This window comes from Oncorhynchus mykiss, chromosome 2 (genome assembly GCF_013265735.2).
Source record: "Oncorhynchus mykiss isolate Arlee chromosome 2, USDA_OmykA_1.1, whole genome shotgun sequence".
In the NCBI taxonomy this organism is placed as follows: domain Eukaryota; kingdom Metazoa; phylum Chordata; class Actinopteri; order Salmoniformes; family Salmonidae; genus Oncorhynchus; species Oncorhynchus mykiss.
Genome location: NC_048566.1, coordinates 34,506,270 through 34,518,775, shown reverse-complemented (window position 1 = coordinate 34,518,775; position 12,506 = coordinate 34,506,270). Strand labels below are relative to the sequence as shown.

At 42.2% G+C, this 12,506-nt stretch overlaps 1 protein-coding gene across 2 annotated transcripts in view; it reads left to right on the top strand.

Moving 5' to 3' along the window:
* Window positions 1–12,506, top strand: part of LOC110534798 (thrombospondin type-1 domain-containing protein 7A) — a 106,870-nt gene that overhangs the window by 81,616 nt on the left and 12,748 nt on the right. For both annotated transcript variants that reach the window (XM_036946705.1, XM_036946699.1), the window contains exons 12-18: window positions 96–199; window positions 1,618–1,812; window positions 2,216–2,482; window positions 7,046–7,225; window positions 8,163–8,301; window positions 8,534–8,687; window positions 10,846–10,987. In XM_036946705.1, coding sequence (XP_036802600.1) covers window positions 96–199; window positions 1,618–1,812; window positions 2,216–2,482; window positions 7,046–7,225; window positions 8,163–8,301; window positions 8,534–8,687; window positions 10,846–10,987 — 1,181 coding nt within the window. The remainder of the gene's footprint in view (window positions 1–95; window positions 200–1,617; window positions 1,813–2,215; window positions 2,483–7,045; window positions 7,226–8,162; window positions 8,302–8,533; window positions 8,688–10,845; window positions 10,988–12,506) is intronic.

The following is a 12,506-nucleotide window of genomic DNA, read 5'->3' as shown; positions in this document are numbered from 1 at the left end:
ACATTGACTTGATGATCATAATCACCTTCAACATCACTATCATTATCACAATCATCATCATCATCATCATCATCACAATACTTCCTCTGTTGCAGGTGGAAGTCACACAAATGGAGAAGGTGTCAATTGGTGCCATGGAACATCAGGGAGGACAGCCCAGGGGCTCAGGAGACATGTGGACCAGGTCTTCAAACAAGAGGTGAAATGACATCCTTTAACCATCTCTTTTTCCCTTCACAAATCCCCTTCTATTACTTTCTCTTCTATCCAATTTAAACATCCACAATGAAATTGACATTCTTTGTGGCCTCTGAATCTCAGCCAGGAGAAAACAGATGGATTTGGCAAGGTTAGGAGAGGCAAATTGTGCTTCTTGAACCACTTGTCAAATCCCCCCCCTTTAGACGAAGACGTGAACTGGGGTTGACACTCCCCACAGCACTGAGGACACCATTTTGTCATCCCTCAGTGAATTTAGGATGTCAATGTGTTCATGACTAGGCATCCACCTTGCTTGAGACAGTTGGTGTTTCTTAGTACCCAGGTACCTTAGGCTCTTTTCATGCAGCTTTAATCACAGCTCCATTTGGGAGAGCTGCTACATTCCCCCTCTGGAGGACTACAACCTGTAAATATGTTTCAATTGTAAGCAAACACCATATGACAGCATATTGAAGCTTACTTTTTACTTGCGTACAGGAATGGCTCGCCTTCCGTAGATAAAAGAAGCTGTACTACAAAGTATTGTAAAAGTGTTTTTTTTTCAGGTCACGTAATAATTCCATTGTTGTATAGCTTCAATGGAGAACTATTATCAGTGGCAATGTTGTAAATGGCCACTTGTGAAGTGCTAATATGCATAAATGGAAAGAGACACATTACAATTTCCTTTTCTTCACGCAAACGATCTGACATCCCCAATCCTCCTGTAGCGTTGGGCTGACTCTCATAGCCTGTGATGGTAGACGTTAACATCCCTGGGCTCTAAAGAATCCAGGTCACTGCTTGTCATTCTCTGAGACATGCTGAGACACAGTGTCTCTTTACCCCTGGGGCGTCTCACAGCTTATCACAGCGCCTCACTGCTGTGTACCTGGAGGGACCTGGAACACTCCTGACCGCCAGTCACACTCACTGTCAACACACATGCCACCACAAACAACCCCACACATATCAACAGGCTACAGCAATCCAAACGTATAGAGTCAACAGAGGCCCGAGTGAGTTTGAGCAGAACTCTGCTTGTAGGTTACTTTGGGGGTAGAAAAATAGTCTTATCTCGAGTGTCTACAGCGTAACGAAAAGCACGTATTGCAATATCTCCAGTTATGTCCTTTTAATCAAAACACAACATATTTGACATATTAACATTGAACCTGTATTGATTGTTAGTTATATTTTACCATAATTCTTCTTTTGGAGTTGTTACTGGCAGTATAAAAAAAACTGTCTGCCTGAGGCTGTGTTCAACTGACAACCACCCTGTATTACATAGCACTCCTTTTCTGCAACCCTACCGAACCAATCAATGTCTCCATTCCTGCTAAATCTCTGTGACCCAGACAAAATGGCCACCAACCCTGTAAGGGACACTGTGCCTTTGATTTCCCCCCACAGCCGTGTCCTGTCGCCAGCTGGACGGAGTGCAGGCAGACATTGGAGAGTGTCTGAAGTTTGCCAACACCATGCCCCCCATCAGTCAGCGGTGCCAGCTTCCATGCCAGGACGATTGCCAGCTCACCAACTGGTCCAAGTTCTCGTCCTGCACAGCTGACTGTGTGGGGGTCCGAACCAGGAAGAGGTTACTCGTAGGTGAGGAATAGACTGAGGAATGGACTGCACAGTGGCAGTCCATTAAGGAAGTTCTATAGCTTATAAGAAGCATGACTAATTCAGTTTACGCTATGACCTTGCGAGAAGGGTAAGTAGCATGTAGCCTGCTCGAGTGCAGCATAGATGCTGTTAGCAACTATTAGATCAAGTCTCTTGTTCTGGGGAGCAGCCTGAGAATTTTAACGAGGTCTAGTCCAATTAATCTGGATGTGGAATATTTACATGTTACTCAATGAGAACATAATGATGCATATTAATGCCTAGTGACAGGATGGAGTTCAGCTTTAAAATTGCACATGACAGACAGGAAGGCAGGCAGGCAGGCAGACACACACAAACACAAACGTCCTACCTACTAACCCCTATCCTCTCTCCACCGCAGGGAGAAGCAAGAAGAAGGACAAGTGTAAGAACACCCAGATGTACCCTCTGAGCGAGACCCAGTACTGCCCGTGTGACAAGTACAATGCCCAGCCCGTGGGCAACTGGTCCGACTGCATCCTGGCCGGGGGAGACCGGGTGGAAAGCCTCCTGGGCATGAAGGTCCAGGGGAACATCAAGGAGTGTGGCCAGGGCTACCGCTACCAGGCCATGGTGTGTTACGACCAGGACAACAGACTGGTGGAGACCTCACGATGCAACAGCCACGGTGGGATGGAGTTGTTGGGTGTGTGTGTGTTTGTGTGTGTGTGTGTGTACCCCCCAGGGGGAAGTTGACTAGCTGTAATCCCTCCTGAGTCCCTCACACACTAATACACACACACTAATACTCACACACTAATACACACACACAGAGAGAGTGCAACCTAATGGCATCATGCGTTGCTCCGTTAACCATGACCCCTGATCTCTGATAATGACTGCCAGCACCAAATCTGCCCCAAATCACAGCTACAGTGCTTGGTTTGATGCCAAGGGCGGGGATGTGGGTCGACTGGGTTGTTAGGTTTCTCTCCAGTGATGATTTCAGTTATTCAGTAAGCACTGCGTGTACAAAACGTTGCGATATCTGTATAGGAATTGAAGTTGTTTCACCACTTTCAAAGTTCGAACTCTCATGAATATTACTATTTTTAAAACTGAATTTGACATGATTTCGTTTCTCTAACATTCCTGTCTGAACTTTTCTTATCTGAATCGCTCTTATCTCCATGTTCTTAAAACATGAAGCGCAAAGGAACACTCGATACCATCTCTAATTTGACACATGCAGACAAATTGCTTTTAGAATAGTTGAATTTTGAAGACATGCACTGATATAAGCAGTAGCACAGAGCGAGATGGAGAAATGAACACATCAGTGTCATGCGTTTCTGAACAGAGACCAAGCTATGACTCAGAGATTCAGTTAGTAAGAGCCTGGGAGTGGGTATGACTGGAGCCCAACTTTGGGACGTTTGTGGGACAAGGTATACTGTATATTATTATGGAAGGAATTATTGATAGTGTTCTAGAATAATGTGTTTTTGTAACTGAGATTACACATAGGAAACATGTGTTAACATTGCCAAAGCTAGTGAAGTAGATAATATACAAAAGTGAAATAAACAATACAAATGAACATTAAACATTACACTCACAGAAGTTCCAAAAGAAAAAAAGACATTGCAAATGTCATATTATGTATATATACAGTGTTGTAGTGATGTACAAATGGTTAAAGCATAAATGTGGGTTGTATTTACAGTGGTGTTTGTTCTTCACTGGTTGACCTTTTCTCGTGGCAACAGGTCACAAATCTTGCTGCTGTGATGGCACACTGTGGTATTTCATCTAGATATGGGAGTTTATCAAAATCGGGTTTGTTTTTTCGAATTCTTTGTAGATCTGTGTACTCTGAGGGAAATATGTGTCTCTAATATGGTCATACATTTGGCAGAAGGTTAGGAAGGGCAGCTCAGTTTCCACCTAATTTTGTGAGCAGTGTGCACATAGCCTGTCTTCTCTGGAGAGCCAGGTCTGCCCACGGCGGCCTCTCAATAGCAAGGCTATGCTCACTGAGTCTGTACATAGTCAAATCTTTCCTTAAGTTTGGGTCAGTCACAGTGTTCATCTCCCTTTCTCTTTTTCTCTCTCTCTATATCTCTTGCTCTCTCTCCCTCTCTCTCTCCCTCTGTCTTCCTCCCATCATCTGGGTTACTATTAATATAAGAGGAAACACTGTCCTCTCCATCACTGTGTGTAGAGTGACATATTTCCCCAGGCTGTGATAGAGATCATCGAATGTAGTTATCTCTATTCTCACCAGATATCAATAGAAGCGAGGACTAACGCTAAAAGGCTGTGTTGCTCACCGCGACGACATACAAAGTCCTTTTAAAGTTTTGGAGTCAAGCGGTGATGCTTTAACGAAACAAGATCATCTACTGCTGATTTGTTGGAGTCTGTGGAGTTTTCCCCTATTCTTTTTGGGTTAACGTTTCACATGTGAATTGTTCAAGTCTCCATGGTGGGTTAAGAGGTGTTGGTTGGGATACTGACTAGTGACCATGTGTACAGAATCCATATTAGGAACCTTCCTCCTCCTCAGACCTCACGGCTCACCTTGACAACGTTCCTAGTATGGATTCTGTACTTTGTAACTCGGCCATGCCCTTTTCTATGATTATACACTATGGGGGAGGCTTGGCCTTGGCTTGACATGAATTGGGTAGTTAAGAGGGAGTGAGGTCACTGTGGGAATCTGTGCTACAGGTGAAGGCTTGTAGTAAGGCTGACATGTTGGTAAGGACCAGTAACCTCTAGCATTGTTGTTGTGGTGGTGATGTGGTTTAGTTGGAGGCGATTGGGGGCCGACATATTTGTAAGGGCTAGTGAACTTCTCTACATGAGCAGGAGAGTGCTGTTGAGGATTAGGGTTAGCTAATGTAGTGGGAGGAAGAGGGGCTGTCATGGTATTAAAAGATGATTGGGGCACTTCCAAACTGCTGAAATGATGCAGCAAAAAAAATCTGGTGAACGCAATGGGTTGTGCTAAATCTAAGCTGTGCTGTGGAACAGAAAAGTTCTGATTAAACAGCAACACATCCATTCTATGAATCCCTCAAGAAATGTGATACAATATGCAGTGTTTCTCCCACTTCATATCCTCCCATTCTACCACACCCCTATATACACACAGCGGACAACTATACATGAAAATGTGTTTTGGTTTGAAACTGTCTTTACACTGTAGCTGTAGTAGCAATCAGACATTTATAGACCTTCTCTGGTTCTAATTCCACTGATTGGAATTGGCACTGTAGGAACAGAACTGTAGCAGGGGGTTGAATGCAGATGTATAGGGGATGAACACATTTGCGAGGGTCCATGAACTACATGGCATAAGGGATGATTTCAGTTCATTGGGCTGGCTTAAAGAGAAATTGAAGGCAATAAACAACTTCTTTGGTAGAAAATAGCCTATGTGGCATCGATATTAGTCAGAAACATTTGTTCTAGTGTCAAAATTTGTGTAAGTAGGATAATTTTGCACATACAGTCAGTCACGTCCAAACTGAGATTTGAGAGATAATTAGGAAAACAATGGTACGTCACGGAATGAAGGGTAGCGTGTATGTTTTCCTTGGGTTGGGTTTATTTCAATCCTGCCCACAGCCGGCAGCACCCAAGTAATCATCAACTCAGAAACGCGTAGCTGCACGTGACCCATCGTAATGCCCATGGTCAATTTGGTTTGACATTCGTTATCCGTAAGGGGCTAGTTAGGGACCATCACTAGATCACACAGTGTGTATGTTACAATATTTTAAAATGTCAATAGCTCTAACCAACTATAAATTAGACATTGAAAGCGTTTAATGAGACAGGTATGCAACATTAAAAGATTGTCCCAATTACATTGTGAAATGGAATAAATGGACTGGACTCAAACCTGTGGTTTCCGTGTGGATTTGATGTGTTTGATAGCGTTCCATTCATCCATTCCAGCCATTACAATGAGCCTGTCCTCCTATAGCTCCTCCCACCAGCCTCCACTAGTGTATGGAATGTCACATGACAATAAGACGTGTCACTGTGCCACTAGGGTCACCCTTGTTGGGATCGGAGAGGCTTCTTTCCCTACCACGTGGTCTTCCTGTCACGTGGTCTTCCTGTCTTCCTGTCACGTGGTCTGTCCCATCACTCCTATGTTTGAACAGGATTCCAGGGTTAAATACTGCTGACAATGGTAGCAGATTAGTAGCCAGGGCTTCCAATCAATCACACTTCCAGCACCTAGAGAGTCTTCAGGAAGACAGAATGTTGTCAAAAAAGTGAATTTCATGCACAAACACTTCATTGAGTCTCCTTATGTGTTCACTTCGTTGATTTAGATGTTTTCCAATTAAATCTGGATGAGGCCACAGGGAAATGCTGTTATACAATAGTACAGCCTCAGGCCTTCAACCCTGAAGCTTCAGTTCAGACCCAGCCCTCACACGTATACGGAAAAACTGTACATTCCAGTTCATTAACAACTGTCTCGTGAAAGCATAGAGAAGGAACGTGTTGTTCTCCACTGAAATGTAGCCAGTGGTTCACATGGATAACCTCTTCCAGTGAATTAGACTGCGACCTCTGTGTGTTTTGTCGAGACAGACACAGGATATCAGGGCTTGGGGATGTAGGGATCCAGATAAACAGGAGTAATAAGCAGAGTAAGATGCTTAAGCCAGCCAGACCCAGTTACCATGTCATGACCCTATCAGCCACTTGAGGAAACATAGATTACATGAAAAAGCTTACAGTCGACCCAAACCACTGCTCAAGTGTATTTTCCAACTTCATATAACAGCTTCATATGAGACCCTGAAGTGTAGCTCTATTGTTTTAGCACAAAAGCGACAGTCTCTGTGAATCAACAGTTGAGTCATTATTTGCTCATGTTGTTGGTGCTAGTATCGGTTTTCTGGTCATGTGATAACGGAAAACCTTGGATTTTCTCCAAGTTGCACATACAATATTTCCAAGACACACAAGTTTATTATTATATTATTGTTTATTATAGAAAACAAAAACATAAAGGGTAACACTTTATTTTTTGCTCAGTACTTTTAATTCCTCCGTGAAAATGTCATGAACATGCCATTAAGTTTTATCGTATGTCATAACCTTATCGCAATCCGACCAAAATAGATGCTATACCTTGGAAAGGAAGGGCTCCTGATGGCCTCTATGGGCCCCTCTTTTCCTGGCCCTTCTCACACCACTCTCTCTCTCCTCCATGCAGGCTACATTGAGGAGGCATGCATCATCCCCTGTCCGTCAGACTGTAAGCTCAGCGAGTGGTCCAACTGGTCCCGCTGCAGCAAGTCATGTGGTAGCGGGGTCAAAGTGCGTTCCAAGTGGCTCCGGGAGAAACCCTACAACGGAGGGCGACCCTGCCCCAAACTGGACCACATCAACCAGGTACAGCACGAGAAACACTCACAAGACTGTCTAATGTAGAAATTAGTTAATGTTTACTTGTAAGAATTTTGTCTGACAGCTGAGGGACTTCCTAATATGGATGCCATTTTTTCCTAATATAAATATTGTTTTTTTCAGGCACTATTTGTGATAAATAAAAACGTTTTTGTGTTAGAAACACATTATTACAAACACATAGGAGAGAGAAACAAATTAAATATTTATGAAAATATTCAGTTTGCATTACTCTCCGTTACTTTCTCTCTAGATTGCCAAATTGCTTTTGCTGGGTAGAATAGAGAGCCAGAGGAATGGATGCCATAAATGGATCTATCCACACTAATGCCTCTGTGAGCTGGCTGATTCCTGATTTGAGAAGTGAAATATTTTACCTTCGATATGAATAGAAATAGATTCAGAGAAGTGGATTCGTTTCAAGCCATGTTGATCTGTTTCTCAGTGTTTGAATTCTCTTAAGGGGACTCCACAGAAGGAAGCTTTTATTTCCAATGTCACATTAATCAAATGTTTGATCGTGGCAGTTCCATATTTGCATTTATACCAAATTATACCAAATATTTGCATTTATACCAATTATACTAAATCTATCCCACTTTCATTCCACAATGCACACGGGATACGGATGAACACAATAGGCCCAGGTAAGACCCTTTTCAGTATTATGAATTCATATTGTCAACAATGTCCCACATACAGAATATCTATTTTTCTGCATAATACTGTACAGAACATTCCTAGATGTAGCGAGGTAGGATCAAAAAAGGATAGACCTAAGCACTAACAAAACACCTCTGGTAATATCTTAATCACCTCAACACAGTAATATCATTGACGCTATTCTTGTCACACAAACTCAATGATAACGGAGGTAATAACCATAGACACATTCATGTCAAATCCCTTGCCTGGTGCCTTCCCCCAGGTGTATGAGGTTGTGCCATGTATTAGTGACTGTAGTCAGTATGTGTGGGTGGCTGAGCCCTGGAGTGTATGGAAGGTCAGCAACTTGGACCTGAAGGAGAACTGTGGAGAGGGAGTCCAGACCCGCAAAGTCAGGTACTATACCATTTCACTACATCACACTACTTTACACTAAATAAAACCATCCCAAGCAATGTTCTACTCCCTCATAGGAAGACCGTTGTGTCACACACAGTAGAAATCCATGGTCCTCAACATATGCATTTAAATATGCTGTATATATTGCATTTGATTGACAGCTGATTTGAATGGAAAACGTTTTGACTATGTAAGGTCATATGAACACATCTCTGGGCCAATCCCGTAGGTGTATGCTGAACACTATTGACGGTCCATCTGAGTCGGTGGAGGACTACCTGTGTGACCCGGAGGACATGCCCTTGGGGACGCGGGGAAGCCGGCTGCCCTGCCCCGAGGACTGTGTCCTCTCTGACTGGAGCAGCTGGAACCGCTGCAGCCTGGTAAGAATAACTGGTCTGAGACCAGTCATCTTTATTCATGTATGTATGATGTGTATGTGATGGCTGTGGTAAGAGGTATCCTGGATGTGTACAAAATTGTTGGCCTCTCTGGAGTCGCTGCAGCCTGCTAAGAACCACTAGTACATTTCTGTGGTAAGAACTGACCTTGGATCTGTAGGATAGTTTTTTAAAATTCACCCACTGATTCTGTGATATGAAGTCCTGGGATTTAAACTGTGGTACCCATTTCTCACTTTTTGAAAGAGACTGGAACCTAACATAAGGAGTTTGTTTGTCTTAGTATAAATGGATTGTGAATCTTTCACAGTGTGATATTTCTTCCACCCCGGAAGCAGAAAAAGAATCAAAAAGAAATACACTACCGTTCAAAAGTTTGGGGTCACTTAGAAATGTCCTTGTTTTTTTAAACTAAACCACATTTTTTTTGTCCATTAAAATAACATCAAATTGATCAGAAATACAGTGTAGACATTGTTAATGTTGTAAATGACTATTGTAGCTGGAAACAACAGATTCTTTATGGAACATCTACATAGGCGAACAGAGGCCCATTATCAGCAACCATCACTCCTGTGTTCCAATGGCACGTTGTGTTAGCTAATCCAAGTTTATCATTTTAAAAGGCTAATTGATCATTAGAAAACTATTTTACAATTATGTTAGCACAGCTGAAAACTGTTGTTCTGATTAAAACTTATTTGGGATCGGTGTCCACTGGACGGTTGAGCTAACATAGGCTAATGCGATTAGCATGAGGTTGTAAGTAACAAGACAATTTCCCAGGACATAGACATATCTGAAAGCTTAAATTCTTGTTAATCTAACTGCACTGTCCAATTTACAGTAGCTATTTCAGTGAAAGAATATCAAACTATTGTTTGAGGAGCGTGCGCAATTTTGAACATGTGCCTAACAAATTAGGCACATTTAGGCAGTCTTGATACAAAATTTGGAACAGTAATGCAATGGTTCATTGGATCATTGGATTTGCACAAACACTGATGCCATCTAGTGGCCAACATCTAAATTGCACCTGGGCAGGAATAATACATTATGGCTTTTCTCTTGCATTTCTAAGATGATGGTACAAAAAAATACAAAATAAAGTTTTTTTATTTGTATTATCTTTACCAGATCTAATGTGTTATATTCTCCTACATTCCTTTCACATTTCCACAAACTTCAAAGTGTTTCCTTTGAAATGGTACCAAGAATATGCATATCCTTGCTTTAGGGCCTAAGAAGGCCAGCATCCCGTAATTGCCTCTTCACTGTTGACGTTGAGACTGGTGTTTTGCTGGTACCATTTAATGAAGCGGCCAGTTGAGGACTTGTGAGGCATCCAGTAGTCCACTAGTTAACCGCAGTAACAGGGGATACTGCCTTTGTCCACTCCTCCCCCTCTGACACATTTCATTGGTTGTAAAAGAGCGATGGAACTATTTTGACGTCACCTGCTGTTTTCCTGAAAGGGCACCAGCCATTGTTAATCACACCCCATTCTCTTTAAGTGCTTGACATGCTGACTTCCCACAATTCCAATCTCAACATGGAGTCGCGTTGGTACCAGTGGGACTTGTTCCATGTTTTATTCATGACGAATAAAACATTACAGCGATGGAGGTATTCCAGAGGCAGTGTTTTTCCCACTCTCACACTGTGTACATGGAATGGAAGGAATGTTAGGATGGAAAATCTATTTGAGAAGCATCCTCAACGTTTTTCCACACAATTCCTAAGCATGACATATTCCAGGAATGCCAGTAGAGAGGATATGGAAAAGTTGGCAGCCCTGGGAATTGGGAATGGCATGAACATGGAATCAGAACATGGAATTTTAATCCACTTTTATTTAGGACAATTAAATATGGAGAAAGAACTGGGAAATAATCCAGAAGCCCGCAAATTCACACAGTTGAATCGACTTTTATGTTCAATAAATATGGACATCACGGTGGCAAGGGCTCTCCATTGAAAAGGGGCTTAAGTTCCAGCTCAGTGATCAGTCTACGTAGAATTCTTATCACTTGCTGCAATATGGACTTGTATATCATTTAAGCTATAAGAAAAATGCACAACCCTCCCTCTTTTTTGCTCAATCCCTCCATGTTGACGTGAAAGTGTGCCTACCTTTCAGCCATGCAGCTACAACAACAGCAGGAAACGGACAGCCTACGCCATCCGGTCACCTGGAGAAGGGAGACAATGTCCAGACACCACAGAGAAGGAGCCATGTAGTCTGAACCTGAACTGCTTTCACTATTTCTACAACATCACAGGTAAAAAAAATAAATAAATAAAAACGAAAGAATCGCAGAACATCTCACTTTGACATCTTCCATTTAGTTTGTCTATAAGTAGCTACTTTCCCTCATCAGTGGCTATCTACTTACACTGTTACTTAAAGGCCCAAATGCAGCCGTTTTTACCTCAATATCAAATCATTTCTGGGTAACAATTAAGTACCTTAATGTGACTGTTTTCAATCAAAATGGTCAAAAAGAAACAAAACTAGCTTCTTAGCATGAACAATTTCTTGGTGTATTAACTTATTAACCACCTGGTGACTCCATCCCACCAAAACAAGCAGAAATGTCAGGTGGTCTTTTTAAACAGCTCTTACACTAAAGGGCATTAATCATCATTTTCACAATTCCCTAGTATTATTCCAACCTCATATGGTGGAAATATATATAAAACACAGGGAAATCATGTTTTTGACTGCACTGGGCCTATAAGTGTTGTAGTTTTACTCATACTGAAATAACTTTTCCCAACCATTGCAGTTTAAAAAATATCTATATACACACTATAAGGCAGTGTATTAATATTGCACACTCTTGGTGCAGCTACTCCAATTGCACACTCTATCTAGTTCTACTCCAAAAGTACTTGCCCCAATTAAACTGCACAGTCTTTTTTTGGTGGCTCCTCTGTGATTCCAGAGATTTGTAGTGTTATCTTCAATATTGTAGCTCTCTCTCCCTCTCCTCTCTCCGTCTGTTGCTCACTTCACTGCTAATCTGTAGCGCTCCTCTCCCAGCGGCACCCAGGCCTTTCAGGGCCACACAGTAACTATGTAAATAAAATACCAGTAGAGATCATTACTGGAAATGCTCTATTTCATGTTGCCAGGAACCATCTTGCCTCTGCTTGTCTGAATCGTTCTGTCTCTCTCTCCACAATCTCCCTCTTCGACTCCCCCGAGTGCCACAAAGCTTTGCAGCAGGAGTTGAGCTCTCAAAACAGCCGCTTAAAAACAGCCACTCATCTTTGTCAGAGTGTTGCAGGCGTTTGAGTGATCCCCGGGCCCCTCAGCGGTAGACAGGCTTCCTGGCTTTAACTAGAGCCACATGGTTATTTGACTGGGGGCTCTGGGACTCCAACTTCTCTGGATTCAAATGATATGCTTCACTTCAGAGGCTCGTTTATTTTGGGTCTGTATTAAACAGGTTGAACTGCAAAGTCAAGGTGGTGTCTGTAAAATTAGTTATGTGAGATGTGAAAGGGGCACAACACAACTTGATGTCTCTCTTGAACAGTGGTGCAAAGTACTTAAGTTTTAGTGTATAGTTTGAGTATCTGTACTTTACTATTTATGTTTTTGATTACTTTTACTTCACTACATTCCAAAAGAAAATGATGTACTTTTTACTCCATATATTTTCCCTGACAACCAAAGTTACTCCTTACATTTTGAATGCTTAGCAGGACAGGAAAATGGTCCAATTCACACAGCTATCAAGAGAACGTCCCTGGTCATCTTCACTGCCTCTGATCTGGCGGTATAAGGGCACA